This window comes from Ursus americanus, chromosome 2 (assembly GCF_024610735.1).
Source record: "Ursus americanus isolate L20-20 chromosome 2, mUrsAme1.1.p, whole genome shotgun sequence".
NCBI lineage: Eukaryota > Metazoa > Chordata > Mammalia > Carnivora > Ursidae > Ursus > Ursus americanus.
The window spans coordinates 39,771,440-39,790,078 of record NC_142128.1 but is presented as its reverse complement, the minus strand read 5'-3'; the positions used below and the strand labels follow the sequence as shown (position 1 = coordinate 39,790,078).

General features: G+C 58.5%; 1 protein-coding gene across 2 annotated transcripts; it reads left to right on the top strand.

Annotated features, from left to right (window-relative positions):
- Positions 1-11,476: 11,476 nt before the first annotated feature.
- On the top strand, positions 11,477-18,360 carry LOC123783686 (mesothelin-like). Of its 2 annotated transcripts, none has more exons than XM_087866238.1 (11): positions 11,477-11,616; positions 15,240-15,327; positions 15,873-15,916; positions 16,021-16,120; positions 16,394-16,572; positions 16,662-16,817; positions 16,919-17,061; positions 17,154-17,281; positions 17,577-17,671; positions 17,922-18,108; positions 18,181-18,360. In XM_087866238.1, exons 2-11 carry the CDS (start codon positions 15,243-15,245, stop codon positions 18,267-18,269), a joined length of 1,206 nt encoding a protein of 401 aa, XP_087722364.1. In that variant the 5' UTR covers positions 11,477-11,616; positions 15,240-15,242; the 3' UTR covers positions 18,270-18,360. The 2 variants fall into 2 exon arrangements, with proteins under 2 accessions (XP_087722364.1, XP_045640557.2); XM_045784601.2 differs by lacking the exon at positions 11,477-11,616 and adding an exon at positions 14,555-14,640.
- Positions 18,361-18,639: the final 279 nt, after the last annotated feature.

Here is an 18,639-nt window from a genome sequence, read left to right as displayed (position 1 = left end):
CCAACCCCATGCCTGCCTCCTCTGTGCACCTGCTCTCACACCTGCAGATTGTTTCATCATCATCATTAGTGAGTATTTGCCATTTGCTTCCCATGTGCAATGCCAGGGTTTACACACGTGGGGGAAACTGAGGGCTCTGCAGCCAGTCTGGGGAGCTGCCAGATGCTGCAACTGGGTGTGGGCAACCCCTCCCTGCATTGGGACAGATGCAGAGCTTGGCCCCTGCTCTGGGTGTGCCCCCAGGACCCCCTTTGCCCAAAGCTGGCCAGCAGATCTCTGGGTGGGAGCAGGCACGGTTTCCGCCGAGGTGCATGGAGCTGCCGTCCCCTCCTGCAGGTGGACGTCAGAGTCTCACCGTCTGAGGGCCTGGTCCTGTGTTAGTGTCCAGCACGGCTGCAACAGGGTGTCACAACGGGGGGTTTACAACTACAGAAGTTAATTCTCCCAGTTCTTGAGGCCCCAAGTCTGAGGCCAAGGTGTTGGCAGGCCCTTCCAAAGGATCCCTCCTGCCTGGTCCAGCTCCTGGTGGCCCCGGGCAGCCCTGGGCACGTGGCTCCGTCTCTCCAGCCGCCGCAGCTCTGTCACAGGGCTCCTGTGTGTCTCCTCCTCTCTTCTAAAGACACCTATCATTGGATTCAGGGCCCAGCCTACTACCCAGCATGGTCTCATCTCAAAACCCGCAACTTAATTACATCTGCAAGGACCCTATTTCCAAGTGAGGTCACATTCACAGGTTTGGGGGACATATTATTGTTATTTGGGGGGCACTGTTCAACCGCCTACAGCCCTCATGTCCAAGTTTTTGTGAGACCCTTGGGGTCAGAGGATAGCTGCATCATGGGATGTGTCTCCCCGGGTCATAGCCCACCTCCCAGTCGGACTGCACTGGCCCTGAGGGGGTGGGGCTGGGACGGACCACACCTGCCAGGCTGTCTCCAAAGCCAGGCTTGAGCCAGCAGGTGTCTTTAGGGGGCAGATAGCCCGTGTGCAGTACAACAATCCAAGGTCAGGAAAAGTAAAAGGCATTTTGTCTTTTCCAAAGAATGTTTAGGGCTCCTGTCTGGCTCAATCGGAAGAGCATGCAACTCTTGATCCTGGGGTCATGAGTTCAAGCCCCATGTTGGGTGTGGAAATTGCTTAAATGCATAAAAAACTTACAATGTAAAAATTTTTTCTTAAACATATGATTTCAAAACATTTACTACATTCTCCAATATCACCGGGCCCCCGAGATGCTGGAACGTGGAAGTGGGGTTTGCTCCCCTGCTCCGCATGGGTGTAGGGAGGAGGGACGTGCGCTGAGGAGCGGCCCACATGCTTGTGGTGTCTGTCCAGTGGACCTACCCAGACACTTGCAGCCTGTGTGGAGGCCCTGGCCCCCGCGGCGGACACGGGGCGGGGGGACAACCGGGGCCCACAAAGGAGGGGCTTCCCACTGTAGCACGAGCCCCTGCCTGGTAGGGGTCAGTCGGTCGGTCAGTCAGTTGGTCATTCGGGTCAGTCATGTAGGACAAGGCCAGCCTCACACCCAAACAAGGAGTTCTAGCCTTTGAAATCTGCCCCCATGCTTTTTGTAAACTGGGGACTATTTTGTTGGTGCGGGGGGCCCATTAGGTGTCTCCTTACCATGCGAGGGTCTTCACGCTCAGGAGTTTCTTGGGGAATCAGCCTAGATCCTTGTGGGTCATGGGTGTCCTTCCCTGTCTGGGTGGGTGTGGGGCACAGCCTTCCAGGCCGGTCTCTGCAGACCCTTCCACGCCCTGTGAGGCGCTGCAGGCCCTGGGACGGAGGGTGAGGAAGGGCCCACAGGGTGGTTAGGTGGTTAGGGTGGTCCCAGTGCCCCTCATTCTCGGAATTGAGAGAGAAAGCAGCCTCTCTTAGGAGAACATGCAGGTAGTGCTGGCGGCTCGTCGTGGCCTCAGGTGTCCCCGTCTGAGCCCGCCAGGCCTCCCAAACCGTGGGTGCACCGTGGGCTCCTCGAGAAGCCAGAACTGTCCCTGGGCTGAACAGACACAACGTTTTATTTGTTGAAGGAAATTACCGTGGGCAATGAGCACATCATTAGCGGCCTAATCAGCGCATGGCGCCTTCCCTCTGGGCCGCCACATCTTGTCAACAGGTGTAATCTGGCAACGGCCCTGGGAGGCCCGGCGCGCCTGCAATTAGCAGCTAATGAGAAGGCCTGCGTGACCTGCTGCTCCAAGCGCGAGATGGCGTGGGCCCGGGGCTGGGGAGGTGGGGTCAGAGAGAGGGCACGCGCGCTCCTGGGGTCCTCCCTCTGCACCCACCCAGTGCAAGAAGAGCAGAAGGAGCTGGTGGCCAAGAGGGCCTCACCGCTGCACACGTGACCACAGGCACAGAGGCCAAGCACGGGCCGCAGGGGCTGCGTCTCTGCGGGGCACACCAGCAGGTAGGCTGAGAGGAAGGGAGGAAGCCCCAACTCCGCTGCCTGACCGGGTGCTGGTAGGAGAGAGCCTGACGGCCTGGGGACCTGGCGGCGCCACTATGTCGCTGGGCCCGCGGGCCGTGGCCCGGGAAGTATGGCGAGCACACGGCGCACTCACGGGAGGGCAGCCCGAGGCTGGTGAGGCCCCGCGACACACCACGTGGGGCACTGCAGGCCTGCGCCAGCCGACGGTGTCTGGGGTTCGCTAAGCTGCCAGCCGGCCCGGGGTGTGTGGTGGCAGGTCGCCACCGCTCCGTGGCGCTCTTCACTGTGCCTGCCTTGAGAGCGTGTCCAGGCCAGGCCGGCGGCCCCGCCGCACCAACAGTTTGTATGCAGCCCCCAAGGCATCCAGTGGGCCGTCTGGGGGCTCTGGGGAGGTACCTGCATGCCTGGTGGCAGCACTGTGGGGCTGCTGGGTGGGGTGGGGTCCTCGGGCCACCGACGCCTGGGGGTCACGTGGTTCAGCTCTGTGGGCTGACCCAGCAGGTCTGGGAGCTTGGCTTCTGGGGGAGCAGTTACCCTCTGCCATCGCTGCCCCTCCCCCCCCCCGGGGCTCATGGCAGGCTGGTCAGCCCAGGAACCCCCCTGGTGGGGGTGTCGGGGCCCCAGTGCTGGCCCTGGGAAGACGGCAGACTCAGAGACAGGAAGGTCCTCCCATCCAGACCTCCCTGGGGCTGAGGGTCACACACATGTCCGCATTCACGCTGGCCCCTTGGCAGCCAGCCAGCGCTTTTGGGAGACATGGGCATTATCCTTGCCCTGTTGCCATGTCTGAGCCCTCCTGACTCCCCACCTCTGTGGTCCTCACGCTGGCCCTGGGTGCGGCCCCTCTGATGCTGTCCTGCCTGCCACCTGCCACCTCTTCCCCAGCTCCCACGGCTCTGCAAGGGCCCTGGAAGGTGCTACATGGAGCTGGGGGGGCGGCTGGCTCAGACAGCACCCCCGCCCCCCGGATAGCTCAGGGCGCTTGACCCGCACAGCGACTGGAGGACCAGGAACCTGTGGCCTCTTTGCCATCAGGGGCCCACTTGGTTTTCTCTGCATGGTGTTTTTATTGGTTAGTGAAGGTCAGGCCTGGCCTGTTGCTGTGGGAGGGTCACCCTGTGCACTGGGCCCCAGAGCTGAGCCTGGAGAGGTCCCAGCTCGTGAGGTCACGGACCCTCCTCAGAGGACCCCATCTGGGCTCCCTTCCCTCCTGCCCTGAACCTCTCCCTTGAGGATACCTAGCTCGGGCTGTAGCAGCTGGGGGTAGGTGGGCTGGGGGGTCCCCCACACTCTGTAGAAAATGAGGTCTTTCTTATGCTGGGGGCATTGGGAGGAAGAAGCCCACTTCCTTGGTAGAGATGGGGGTAGGGAACCACTCTGCAGAACAGAAGAGACCATGGCCAGGTTCTCTCCACTAGGCCTGAGGAACAGGGGTCAGTTGGGCAAACGGCAGTTCCTTCTCCCCTTCACCCCCTACTCACAGATGCCAGTGCATCCTGGAAGCAAGCCAGGGAGGGCCGGCCCTCATCTTGGCCAGTGACCTGGATACCCAGCCAGTTCAGCCGGTGGGGGCAGGGTCAGCAGGGCCCAAGTAGAGACCTGGGGTCAGCCCCGGGATTGCCCCCTCTCCCCAATACCACTGTACCGTGCTGGGGGTGTGCTGCCCCCCACCCCCATCTAGCTCTGCATGAGTCTCCTCTGTTCCTCTGAGAAGGCATGAAGGTGACATCCAGGATAGTCATGCTGGGGGACGGATGATGGTCAGGGGGAGGACCTGGGAACCCAGCAGGCTACCCCAGCACCAGGGGGCCAGTGAAGACACACACACGCTCCACTGGGCCTCATAGCCCAGGGCTTGGGATGGTAGTGGCAGCAGGCAGGTGGGCACTCAGGTCAAACCTGATCCTGGCCCATGCCCCCAACTCTGGATCCTGGCCCACACACCACACAACCCTGGGCCCTGGCCCACACCCCCCCCAACCCTGGGCCCTGGCCCACACACCCCCCAACCCTGGGTCCCGGCCCACACACCCCCAACCCTGGGCCCTGGCCCACAACCCCCCCAACCCTGGGCCCCGGCCCACACACCCCCCAACCCTGGGTCCCGGCCCACACACCCCCACCCTGGGCCCCGGCCCACACACCCCCAACCCTGGGCCCTGGCCCACAACCCCCCCAACCCTGGGCCCCGGCCCACACACCCCCCAACCCTGGGTCCCGGCCCACACACCCCCACCCTGGGCCCTGGCCCACACCCCCCCAACCCTGGGCCCCGGCCCACACACCCCCAACCCTGGGCCCCGGCCCACAACCCCCCCAACCCTGGGCCCCGGCCCACACACCCCCCAACCCTGGGTCCCGGCCCACACACCCCCACCCTGGGCCCTGGCCCACACCCCCCCAACCCTGGGTCCCGGCCTGTGTTCCTCACCCCTGGATGAAGCACCCAGTCCTGCCCCTGTTGGGTGTGTGGGTGCGGGGGATGCACTGGGGCTCCAGCTGGGAGCAGTTAGTGAGCTGGGACAGGAGTTGCAGAGGCCAGGAAGAGGGTCAGTGGCTCTCAGAACCAGCCCTTGAGTTCAGTGATGGCTATGGTGGGAGCTCTGGCCCCAGGCAATGGAATGCAGCCTACAGGATGATGGACCCCTGGGAAGTGGTGGTGGGAGGACTGAGCAGGGCCCGACTGGTGAGGTCACTCCAGTGCCTTGTAGCCCTGGGGATCCATGGCATGCAAGGAGCCCACAGGGCTGACAGCCTCAGCTGTGGCCTCTGCAGACACTCCCAGAATGTCCAAGAAGACAAGCATGTCTGTCACTTTGAGCAAAGGTCAGGCTCAGCAGGGCATGGGACGTCCACTGGGTCTGTGATTAGCTGCGGCCACACCAGCCCTCAGACAGGCTCTGCCCGCACGTCAGCCTCAGGCCAGCCAGACTATTTCACTGATGGCTGCAGTCCCTGCAGCCTTGGGAACAGAGCAGCAAAGGGACGCTCCCCTGGCCACCAGCTGGACCTGGCCACTCCTGGGAGGCAGGAAGGGGCCCCTCTCATGCCCTTGAAGCTGGGGCTCAGTTGCAGGCATTTGCCGAAGTTGGCGAAACTCTGAAGAAGCAAAGCTGTCCAGCATCCAGAGCCTGCTGACGGCCGACGCCCCACCCCGTGCCAGGTGTGTGGCGCCCTGTGCACTGATGCCCATTCTGCAGAGCTGGAAACTGAGGCTCTGGAACCCATTCACAGTGCAGCAGCTGAGGAAGAATTTGGCCCCAGGGGCACCTGACACCAGAACTGTCCCCATGCTCCTCCACCAAAGCGGGAAAGTCATTGGCTCTGGCCAGACATTGGCTCTCTCCGGGCCTCAGTTTTCTTCTCTGTAAAATGGGAATAAAAAGCCATCTCCAGTGGTCTTCATTCATGGAATGAATGTCATGCTCTGGACTGGCATCATGGAGGAAACAGTGGCTCAGAGGAGCGGGGCTAACCTCCCAGAGTCAGGAAGCCTGGGCCAGCCAAGTAAGGCTTCCAGGAAGAGGCAGCCTGGGCAGAGACCCATGACAGGTCTGCTCCGGCTCCAGGCCAGCAGACTCTGGTCCTTTTTCTATTTTGCCCACATCAGGGTACAGATGTTTTGAGAAATCAGACAGGAGACATCCTACGGAACTCAGGACAACAGACGCTGCCCCCGGAGAACGTGAGTCCTGCTGGGGCAGCCGGCTGGTCAGCCCTGGACTCGGGGGGATGATCAGATCACGGTGAAGTACGTCTACACCGGCAGTCAAACCGGGAGTGACTACTTGTCCAACCCCGGAGGCGTGACTGGACGTCTCCCCTGATGAGGAACAGATTTAGTCATGTGAACATAAAAGGAAAAAAGGCTTTTTCTTCATGTGCAGAGTAAACAGTCCCAGATTTGTTTTGTTCACCCAAAGAGTGACAAGGCCAGCAACAGCCTGGGGGCAAATACAGCCCACACCTGACGGAGAGCAAGGACAAACAGAGGTCGTGCACGAGGAAGAGACGCTGGTGGCACGTCTGAGCGCCACCTGCCAAACGCCAAGCCGAGCCGCCCTGAGAACAGGCCCTGGGAAGGAACGCGCCTCCGAGTTGTGACATTTGCTGGGGAGGGCGGTGGGAGCCAGGCGAGGGCTCCACTCCACACGGCTGCTGTCTGTCTGTCCCTTGTAGGGTCAGCAGCACCTGTTACCACCCACCTTTCTAATTTTGTGAATCTTCGCGTTTGAGCTGGAATTTCCCTGGTTGCCTGGGCTCCTATTTTCGGTGCATTCCAGGTGCTCACAGAGCCTCGGGCGCTTTGAGGTGTCAGGTGTCCCACACCCTGTTTCACATCTGCCTGTCAACTGCCAAGGGTCTGTTGAACAGGAATCCTGAATTCTGATGAAGTCGAAGTTACCCACAACCAGCAGATAGCTTCTGTTTTCTCTAACGTATGCAGGTCTCCGGTGCATTTGGTGTCCAGCCTGTCTGTGGTGCAAGCTAGGGGTCTTGCTTTCTCTCTCTCTCTCTCTTTTTTTTTAGTATTTTATTTATTTGAGAGAACAAGCGGATGAGAGAGGCAGAGAGAGAGGGAGAAGCAGGCTCCCCGCTGAGTGCATTGTCTGACATGGGGCTCGATCCCACAACCCACAGATCATGACCTGAGCCAAAATCAAGAGTCAGATGTTCAACCGACTGAGCCACCTGGGCGCCCCTGGACATCGCACGTAGATGGAATATTTGTCCTTTTGCATCTGGCTCCTTCCACCGAGCATCGTGTTTCCAAGGTTCGTGCACGTTGTAGCGTGGAGCTCCGTTCCTTTCGTGGCCGACCCACGTTCCACTGCACAGATAGACCACAGTTTTTGTTCATCCGTTCCTCTGTCCATGGGCACTTGAGTTGTTTCCACCTTTTGGCTCCTGTGAATAATGCCGCTGTGAACATGGGTGTACAAGGATCTGCTTGAGTTCCTGCTGTCAAATCCTGTGGGTGCATCTTACGTTGCTGGGTCGTGTGGTCATCCAACCTCCTTTTCTAACATTCTCATCAGCAACGCACATCCTTGTCCACACTCATTATGCTGTTGCTTTTTATTTTTATTTATTTTTTTTAAGAGAGGAGGAGGAGGGGGCGCCTGGGTGGCTCAGTTGTTAGGCGTCTGCCTTCGGCTCAGGGCGTGATCCTGGTGTTGCAGGATCGAGCCCCACGTCAGGCTCTTCCACTGGGAGCCTGCTTCTTCCTCTCCCACTCCCCCTGCTTGTGTTCCCTCTCTCACTGGCTGTCTCTCTCTCTGTCGAATGAATAAATAAAATCTTTAAAAAAAAAAAAAAGAGGAGGAGGAGGAGCAGAGAACGAGGGACGAGCAGACTGCACGCCACACGCAGAGCCCAGTTTGCTTTTTCCCAATTTTGGCTTTGTAACTAGAGCTACTGTGAAAATTCAAGTACAAGTCTCTGTGTGGACATGGGTTTTCCTCTCTCTGGAGTAATTACTTAAGAGTGGAGTGACTACAGGGGACTGGGTGTTTCAGTTGAGTAGACAACTTGATCTTGGCTTGGGTTGTAGTCTTGGGGTTGTGGGATCGAGCCCCCGGGTCGGGCTCTGTGCTTGTGCAAGTCTGCTTGGGATCCTCCCTCTCCCTCTGCCCCTCCCCTGCTCGTGCGCTTGTGTGCTCTCTCTCTCTTTCCCGAATAAATGAATAAGTCTTAAAAAAAAAATAACACTTGTATGACTAAATTGCGTAGCTAGGTGTATGTTTAACTTCTTAAGAAAATACTGAACAAAAGTGACTGTATTAAAACGTACTTCTACCAGCAGCATGTGAGAGTTCCGGTTGTTCCATATCTCTGTCAACACTTGGCATTGTCAGGCCTTTATTTATTTATTTTTTTTCTTAAGGATTTTACTTATTAATTTTTTTTATTAGAGACAGAGCACGAGTGGGGGGAGGGGCAGAGGGAGAGGGAGCAGCAGACTCCCCGCTGAGCAGGGAGCCCCACGCGGGACTCGATCCCAGGACCCTGTGATCATGACCTGAGCCAAAGGCAGACGCTTCACCGACTGAGCCACCCAGGCGCCCCTGTTGGTCCCTTTAAATTTACTCGCTGAGGCAGGTGTGTGTCTTGTGGATTTGATCTGCCTTTCCTTGCGCGGTGACATTGGACATCTTTCTATGTGTTCATTGGTCATTCACACATCTGCTTTCGCGAGATGTCTCTTCAAATCCTTGGCCTTATTTATTTATTTGTTTGCTTATTTATCTATGTTTTAATTCCAGTGTAGTTAACACACAGTGTTATAATAACTTCAGGTGTACGACATAGTGATTCAACAGTTCTCTCCATTATTCAGGGCTCATCATGGCAGGTGCGCCCCTTAATCCCTGTCACTCATTCCTGCACCCACCTCCCCTCTGGTAACCATCTGTTTCCTCTCAAGAGTCTCTTTCTTGGTTTGTCTCCCTTCTTGTCCCTTTGTTTGTTTGTTTGTTTCTTAAATTCCGCATATGAGTGAGACCATATGGTATCTGTCTTTCTCTGACTTATTTCGCCTAGAATAATACCCTCTCCTCCATCCGTTTGTTGCAAATGGTAAGATCTCGTTGTTTATGGCTGAGTAATACTCCCTTGTATATATACCACCTGTTCTTTATCCATTCATTTATCAGTGGACATGTGGGGTGCTTCCCTAATTTCGCTATTGTAAATTATGCTGCGATAAACATCAGGGTACATATGTCCCTTTGAATGAGCGTTCTTATATTCTTGGGGTAAGCAGTAGTGCAATTGTTCTGTTTTGGGGTAGGGTGGTTCTATTTTTGACTTAGTGAGGAGCCTCCATACTGTTGTCCAGAGTGGCTGCACCAGTTTGCGTCCCCACCAGCAGTGCACGAGGGCTCCCCTTTCTCCATGTCCTCGCCAACACCTGTCGTTTCTTGTGTTGATTTTAGCCATTCTGACTGGTGTGGTATCTCACTGTGCTTTGGATTTCCATTTCCCTGACGGTGAGTGATGTTGAGTATCTTTTCTGGTGTCTCTTGGCCATCTCCATGTCTTCTTTGGAGAAGCATCTGTTCATGCCTTCGGCTCACTTTTTAGTTGGATTATTCAATTTTTAGGTGTTGACTTTGGTAAGTTCTTTATATATTTTGGATACTAACCCTTTACCAGATATGCTGTTTGCGAATATCTTCTCCCATTCCATAGGCTGCATTTTAGTTTTGTTGATTGTTTCCTCCACTGTGCAGAAGCTTTTTATTTTGGTGTCATCCCAGTAGTTTAGTTTTGCTTTTATTTCCTTTCCGTCAGGAGACACATCTAGAAAGAAGTCGCTACAGCTGATGTTGGATAAGTTACTGCCTGTGCTCAATTCTAGGATTTTTATGGTTTCAGGTCTCACAATTAGGTATTCATCCATTTTGAGTTTATTTTTGTGTGCAGTGTAAGAAAATGGTCCAGTTTCATTCTTCTACATGTGGCTGTCCAGTTCTCCCAACTCCATTTGTTAAAGATGCTGTCCTCTTCCCATTGCATATTCTTGCCTTTGGTCTACATTTTAAGAACAACTTTCCTGAGCTATAATTCCCACAGCACACAGCTTACACCCCTGAAGTGTACAATCCAGCATCCACTTGCGTATTCACTGTGACAAACCCGCTTCCCCTAAATGATCGCACACCGAATTGCTTGGGAATTTAACTTTTCCTTCGGACTTGATGATTTCAGTCTCTTAATGATTCAACCTAAGATTACAAGGGAAAGAAACCATTATATGCAAAACCTATAACGCGTTCCCATCATTTCAGCAACTAACATCACGTAAACCACAAGTGACGTGACTTACAGCCTTGCCGTGCTGGCAGAGCTGGAGCAAGAAGTGGGCTCCCCACACCCATGCACGTCTCACCGGTGATATGTTGTGAGCTCAAACCACAGCTCCTCGGTGCGCTCGCAAAGGAAATTCCCACACTTCAAAATCCATTTAACTCAATTGGAAGCGATTAATCTTGATTTAAGTCCAACCTGTGGCTTTCGAAATTCCAGATTGCGCGTTTTTCATTTCTAAAACTTCCTGTTTGGTCATGTGTGTGTGAGTATTCCCTACATCTCCATTCATGAAAGCCTACTTTCCGCTACCTAGCTGGGTACAGTCCTAATAGCTGCGTTAAAACCCTTGTCTGATGGGCCTGACTGCCTCAGTCGGTGGTGGTAGGCTGTGTGACTCTTGGTCTCGGGGTTGTGAGTTCGAGCCCCATGTTGGGTGTGGACAGTACTTAAAAATAAAATCTTAAGAAAAAACCTTGTGTGATAATTCTAATAACTGACACATCTTGGCATTGGCCTCAGTGGATTCCTTTCCTCTGGGGATGGGTCACAGTTTCCTGGCTCTTCCCCTGACAAGTAGTTTGGATTTTTTTTCTTAAGCCAAGTATAGCCGACACAGTCTTGGGTTTTATCCTGCACGCTGTGACCAAAGGTTGTAGAGACACTGCGTTCTGTTATATTCCTATGAAGACTGTGGATGCTTTTGGTTCGGTGGCAATGAATGTGCTCAGGCTTGAGCTGGGAGGTCTGCAAACCCTGAGGTGGGCAGAGGTTAGTCCCAGTCTGTGTTTCATCTTTGGCTGAGCTGTTTCCAATAGGCCCTGCACATGCGTGACTCAGGGATCAGCAAGAGCCTTGGGCGGAGTTTGGGGCCCCCTCCTCTGGCTCTCTCCCTTCCAGAGTTCTCCGCTCATTCTCTGGTGTCTGCTTCTCCGGGCTCCTTCCTCCTTCGGCCAGAAAGCCGGTGGGATGTCTGCTGGAGCCTGAGGGCTGGCACCACTGCAGCCTCGCCTCTTGGCGGTCTTCAGGGCAAAGCTACACACACAGAGGGAAATCTCCTCCCTCAAATGTCAATTCCCCGGCAAAATCACTTTTGTTCATTCCCCCAAACCTTCAGGGAATTAGGTGTTTTTTGTTTTTGTTTTTCACATTTTGTCCAGAATGTTTCAGTTGTTACCTGTGGGTGGGACTTTTTTAAAGGCATTTACTCCTCTACTGACTTCTGTAAGTTGATCTCTTGTACCAGGCAGCCTTGCTGAATTGTTTTAGTCGGCGTTTGGCTTGACTGCATACACCGGAGAGCCCAGCCCACTGGGAAAGATCAGACACAGGCAGCTCTATATCCACGACTGAGCAAACAGAAGCCTTTGCAGGTATGAACGCAGAGACAGAGTCTACACAGGGAATTCTGTTTACAAAATTGTTGGAGGGGCTGGAGGGAAAGTGGGGAGCCACCAGGGATGTTGACTTCAAGGCTGTACCACGAAGGCTGTGGTCCACAGTTGCAGTCAGTGTGCAGACGTTGACATCTGGCCAGATCAGAGGCACACATCGTCTGTCCTCGCTGGCCAGTGGCCATGGCAGCAGGAAGGTGGCTTCTCCCTCCTGTCCACAGCCAGTGCCAGGGGCAGGCAGGCAGCTTCCCACTGTGGAGGGCAGTGCTGTGTGATTGCTGGAGCGGGCTCTGGTTTGGATTTGCCTCCTGTGAACCCTAGGCTCACACCCAACCCCTTCCCCACACCAGCGATGTCTGTGCCACATTGCCATGAGCCTGGAACTCACTCCAAGAAGTCACACTATGGCCGATGCCCCTGGGAGTCATGCCCTGGCTGGGCGGCAACCGCCCAGAATCTGCTGGCCTCGGGACTGGTGGGGTGGCCTGTAGAGATCCTGCCATGGCCCCAGCTGGGACACCACAGCCTTGCTCTGCTGTGACATCCCGGCCACTTTACTTCACTGAGCCTCGTCTCAGCATAAGAAACAGGGGAGTGAGATCCCGTGAGGCAAGGCCTCAGCTTGCGACGCATGTCCCAGTCCAGGCCCGGGGAGAGCTGCCACCCATGCCCACCAGGGAAAGGCCGGGCTGGGGCAGCTCTCCACCCTGGGCGCCCCTCCCCGCGGGTGGCTCCTGGGCAGGGCCTCCACCCGCACATTCCTGTGGTCCGAGCAGCGCCGCTCCCAGCTGCCTGGCAAGGCCTCATTTGTCTCCCTTGACAGACCTGAGGGGCTGCTGGCCTCTTGACCACCTCACTTCCAAGGTGTGGAAGCCGAGGCAGAGGAGGCTCAGGTTTGGTTGATCACCCTGAAACAGTCACCGGCCTGGGGCACCAGGGGATGGCCCCAGGGGTCTCTTGGACTCAGCCCAGTGTCCAGCGTCACGGGGTTGACCACGGCCTCCTCTGTGTGGGGTGGTACAACAGCCCGGTCGGAGTCTGGGTCACCTGCTTGGGCATGCCTGGGGAGGCGAGGGTGAGGTCATGTCCATCAGCACTTCTGGCACCTCTAGCCAAGAAGGTCTAAGAGGGAGCAGGGATTAGCCAAGGCTGGTCCTGAGATCTACCCGAGAGGGACCCTGGCCACCCCAAGGAAGCAGGCTGGGGGCAACCCTGCCCCCTGCCACCTCAGTTGCCACGTCCCTAGGTCCTCATTGCCTTTGGGGAGTGCTGAAGACAGCCCCCACTGCCTCTGCTGCTCTGCTCACACTGCAGTGTCCTCAGGGTCATCTCTAGACTCCGCCCCTGCTGTGTGACCCTGGGCTGGTGGCAGAGCACGTCTGTGCTTGGGGCTGACGAAATGACCATGAGGCCAAGACCCTAAACCTGTCATCTGCTCCCCTGCCCACTCTCACCAGAGGGACCTGGGGTTGGGAACGTGGTGACTTCATTTTCCATCAGTTGGGGGCCGGACATTGGAAGGCTGGGCTGGGGTGGGAGACTCTGCAGGTGGGAGGCCACCAGACGTTCGGAGCTCATGACTCTCGGCTGCGGGAAGGAGCTGGCCGTCAGTCTGTCACACACACAGCCACCTCTACCTGACGCAGCTCTGGGACTCCTGACACCGCTGGGTAGCAGGCTAGGGGCAGAGAGCAGGGGCAGGGCCAGCCTCTCCTGGACAGGGCCTGCATCTCTCCTGCTCCCGCGGATGCCCGCGTCTGGGCAGTGCCCAGCATGCAGTAGGCACTCGGCCAGTGTGCAGGGGGTCGAGGACTAACAGGTGACCAGGCGGATGCCCGTCACGGAGGACTCGGGGTTCGAGATGGAACCATCCCTGACACCTTCCCTAGGCTGCCCCTGCTGGGACCTACCTAAATGGCTTTTTTTTTTTTTTTAAGATTTTTTTATTTATTTGAGAAAGTGTGAGCACACAAGCAGAGGGGGCGGCAGGGAGAGAGAGAGAGAAGCAGACTCCCCGCCGAGCAGGGAGCCCGATGCGGGACTCGATCCCAGGACTCCAGGATCATGACCTGAGCCGAAGGCAGACGCTTCACCAACTGAGGTCCCCAGGCGCCCCTAAACTGGGCTTTTAAGAACCAGGACAGGACAGAGAAGGACTTATCATGGCGGCCGTGAGCAGGGAGACACTGTTTCCATGTCACACACAAACACGGGCCCCCCAGACTGGCGGAAACAGACTCGAAACTGCAGGTCAAGTGCAGGCCACTTTGGAAGCCGTAGCCGGCCTCTGTGGAGCCAGCTGGCCTTCCTGGGGCTGGGGAGGCGAAGGATGCAGATTCCAGGGCCCATGGTAGCCTGCAGAGGCTCCCAGGATGCCCCCACCTGAGGAGCTGGGGGTTCCCTGGTGACATGGGGCTGGGGGAGGCTGAGGGGGACCGCACAGGGGGGCTTGGCTCTTGCCTGGCCTCCTCCATCCAAGGGCTGGAGGCCTCATCCCACTGCCCCTTCTCTGGTCTGGGGGTCTGGTTTTCTCCCACCGTCTCTGGAGCCTGGTGGGGGAGGGGAAAGGGCTCCCCTGGGGCCACTCCCCAGGACACTCCCTGAGGCCTGGGCTCTTTGCCCAGCTGAAAGGGGTTGCTGAATGTGCCTCCCCCATTCTCTCCCCCCATTTCTCAGCCTGGGTGGGGCTGACACAGGCTTGGGCGGAGGCTTGCAGGGAGGGGATGTCTCCGCTCTACCCAGCCCGGGTAGGTAGGGAGGGGTAGCCTCCCTTTCTGGGCCTCCCTGGGAGGGGTGAGTGTAGAGGTGGTTGGGTCTCCTGCAGACACCCCCCCCCCCCGCCCCGCCCTCCCCCGGGACAGTACTCCCTAGAGAGCAGCTCCCCGCCCACTTCCCCACCCCACACTGGCCGACAAGGCCTCCTAAACTCCACTGTAGAAACGCACAGTGGGGGGACTTCCCGGAAGGCCTTTCCACCCACTGCCCCACTCAGAGGACAGGCAGGTAGAAAGGGGTGTCGCACCCACCGAGGCCTCTGTTTGGGGAGGGTCGTCAGTAGGGAATCCAGGAATGCAGGTGGGCCCCACCAGCCTTGTCCACCTGGGCCATGGGTGGGTTAGGATGGGGAGAAGAGAATGGCCATACCCCAGGTAGTTGGGGGGGGGGGTCACTCAGCCCTATGCCCAGCCCTGGTGTGAATGGGGAAACTGAGGCCAGCCTGAGCCAGAGGTGGCCCTGCCTTCTTGAACTAAAATCTCCAGCCTCACCCTGCCCTGTCCTGCCCTATGGGCAGAGCGGACGGACACCAGCCACCAGCTGCCCTCCCGGGCTCTCACAGCTGGGGGCCAGGCTGACTCAGACTCAACACCCTGGCAGGAGGGGCCAGCTTCCCGGAGGGGGCAGGGCGGGCCAGGTAGACTGGTTGGTCCTGAGAGCTGGCTGGAGGCCACACGGACACTACCCGCAGGGGCCTGAGAAGGTTCCATCAGGGGCTCTGACACTCCGACCCATAAGGCCCTGCACTGGCCCAGGACAAGGGGGGGCGGGGGAGCAGGGGGGTCCTGCACAAACCGTGAGGATATCAGAGTCGCTCCTCTCCACAGATAATGGCCTTGCAGACTGCTCAGCCTTCCCTGGAGTCCTGTGGGACCTCCGCCCATGGCAGCTTCCTGCTCCTATTTCTCAGCCTCGGTGAGTAATAGGGGTGGGCTGCTGTAAAGTGTTGGGGTGCCAAAGACCATCAGAGGACAGCTGACGGTCCTGCCCCACCCCTCCTCCCTGGCAGTGGGCAGTGCTCCCATTCCTGGCAGGTGCCCTGAGGTCAGGCAGTTGTTCCAAGGTCTGGGCAGGTGGCCCAAGTCCTGAATAGGTGCCCTGAGTCCTGGGTGGGCTGTGAGGCATGTCTCTGCTCCCAGAGGTGTCTGTGTCCCTCTATACTCCGCAGCATTGGAAGCTGAGCCATGGCAGTGAGGGGGGCTCAAGCCAGAGGGACAGTGTCCATGGAATGGGTATCTGATTGCCCTGAGCAGCAAGGCTGTAGGAGGAGGATGTGGGGGGCCTGGGCTCCCTGGGGTGGGGGAGGATGTGGGAGGAGGATGTGGGGTATTCTGTGACATCATGGGGTGCCAAGGCTGGGGGGGGCCAGTGTTGACACCTTCCTACCCAGGGTGGGGGCCTGGCAGGCACACCCAGGAGTCCCTGGCTATCTCCTCAAGCCTTGCGCCCCCTCCCTGCAGGGTGGCTGTTACCTTCCAGGGCCCAGGCTGCAGACTCGAGACTGGTAAGGTCCCTCTGGGGAAAGAGAAGAAGATGTCTGGCCCCTGGGTGGGAGTCCTCGGACACTGAGCCACGCGCGGCTCAGCCACAGCCCTGCTCTGTCCTCAGGGTGCCATGACCCCATGGCTGCAAGGCACCTCCCGGGACCTGTCCCGGCAGCGACCTGAGCTGACGATTTTCCTCTCGAGGGACCGGCGGGACACGGAGAGTAAGCAGGACACCCTGCCCCGTTGGCTATAAGGAGACCTAGGGATAGGGACAGCATTGTGGGGTCGCACCTGCCCACGCATCTGTGGCCCTTCCTGGCTGCATGGCTTGCTCAGCTGTGTCAACCTCGGAGAGTAGACAGAATCACCCCATTCTGCTGATGTGTAAACTGAGGCCTGGAGGGGGTCATGCATTCCCCACGGTCTCAGCAAGGTTTGGGAGGAGGGGGCTGACAAGAGAAGTCCAGCCCCCAACCCCTTGCCTGCTCCTGCAGAGAAGGTCTGCCCGCCGGAGCGGAAGGCCCATGCGGTGGACGAAAACCTTGTCCTCTATGAGGAGTGGGAGCTCGAGGCCTGTGTGGATGGGGCCCTGCTGGCGGCTCAGATGGACCTCGTAAACATGCTGCCCTTCACCTACCAGCAGCTGGGTGTTTTTAAGCACAAACTGGACGAGGTAGTTGGTGAGGGGCTCACGCCTGCCCGCTGTGCCACCCCAGGCTCCCAGAGCACGGCTGCGGCCCTCACAGTCACCTCCCTGGGCAGTTCTACCCACAGGGGTACCCTGAATCCCTGATCCAGCATCTGGGGTACTTCTTCCTCGAGCTCACCCCCGCGGACATCCACAAGTGGAACGTGACATCCCTGGAAACTGTGAAAGCTCTTCTTCAAGTCAGCAAAGGGCAGAAAAGGGATGGTCAGGTGACGGCCTCCCCCGAGGGAGCAGATGGGGTGAGGTTGTGCGGGCCCCAGGGGATACCTTTCCCTTGGCCCCAAGACACCTCAGTGGCCTCCTTCCACAGGTGGCTGCCCTGATTGCCCGCTATGAGGCAGGAGGGGGTCAGCTGGACAAGGCCACCCTGGACACGCTGGCCACCTTTAGCCCCACATACCTGTGTTTCCTCAGTCCTGAGCAGCTGGGCTCAGTGCAGCCCAGTGTCCTTTGGTGAGTCCCAGGGGCCCACGGTGAGTCCCGTGCCGGCCATGGCGGGCATGCTGTGCTCTGAGCTCACTGCCCGGCCCCATGTGCCTCTCCAGGGCAGCCAGGCCCCAGCACCTGGAGGCATGCCGCCCACCGCAGATGCACGTCCTCTATCCCAGAGCCCACGCTGCCTTCCAGAACGTGAGCGGGTCTGAATACTTTGCGAAGATCAAGCCCTACCTGGGTGAGCCGGGGAGAACCCTGGGGGGGGGGGGGTGGTGTGATGGCTCAGGCTTCCCACATGGGTGCTGCTCGGTTCTTGCCTCATGAGGCTGCTGCTGTTGGGGTGTCCAGTGTCACGGTGCCCCCTGCCTTTACACGTGTGTGTAGGTCGAGACCCCTCGGGTGCTCTCCCGGTCCCCGTCCAGCCTCTCCACCCACCCAGGGGAACCTGGGGCCCAGGAATTCCTTAGGGTCAGAGGGTAAGACTGGGGGCTGCCGTGAGGTCTCACGCTTGGGGCTCCTCTCCCCGCGAGCAGGTGGGGCCCCCACGGAGGACCTGCGGGCTCTCAGTCGTCAGAGGGTGAACATGGACATGGCCACATTCAAAACTCTGCAGACGGAAGCCGTGCTGGTAGGGCTGGGGGCGGGGCCGAGCTGGGGCGGGGGCGGGGCCGGGGAGCGGGGGGCGGGGCCGGGGGCCGGGGGGCGGGGCCGGGGAGGGGCTGCAGGAGCGCTGCGCAGGGGTCAGTTCCGAACTCTGGAGGGCCCTAGGCAGGGTGTTCGGGCCTGGGAAGCACCGGGAGGTCAGGACACAGCAGACCCCGGCAACCTTCTGGGGGAGAGGCAAGGCGACCCTGACGGCCCCCTGGGGACTCTGGCAGCCGCTGACCATTGCCGAGGTGCAAAACCTTCTGGGTCCAAACCTGGTGGGCCTGAAGGCGGAGGAGGAGAACAGCCCCGTGCGGGAGTGGATCTTACGGCAGCGGCAGGATGACCTGGACAGTCTGGGCCTGGGGCTCCACGGTGGTATCCCCAATGGCTACCTGGTCATGGACCTCAGCTTCCGAGGTGGGCTGGGGCGGCACGCTGGGTGGGGTCGGGGCAGAGCCACGCCGGGCGCCTGAGTCACTGTCTCTGCAGAGGCCCTCTCAGGGGCTGCCCGCCTCCTGGGACCCGGACCAGTGCTCACTGCGACCCCCACTCTGCTCCTGGCTTTGACCCTGAAGTGAGCCCACTGCTCTGGTTGCGGGCTCCCCTGCCGCGGGGCCCTGCCTGGCCCACCCCAAGGGGACTGGAGTTCAATAAAAGGCCCCTGTCCTTCCCGGCAGAGACACCCTGTGGAGCTCTGACGACGTGGCGGGGTGGCGGGGGGGGGGCTGACCCCGTGACAGGTAGACGTGGTTCCTGAGTTGGAGTCCCTCCTATCTGCACTTGGAGACAGGGAGCGGGGAAGGGGGGTGGCCCTCAGGGTCCTCCTGCCACTGTCCTCATTCCCAGGGCCTTCCCTCCGAGGGCCAGGACAACACTCAGGGTGGCTTCTGGGGACAGGGCCCAGGAGATGGCAGACAGAGTCCTGTTCCCCGCTAAGAGGGCCTCTGC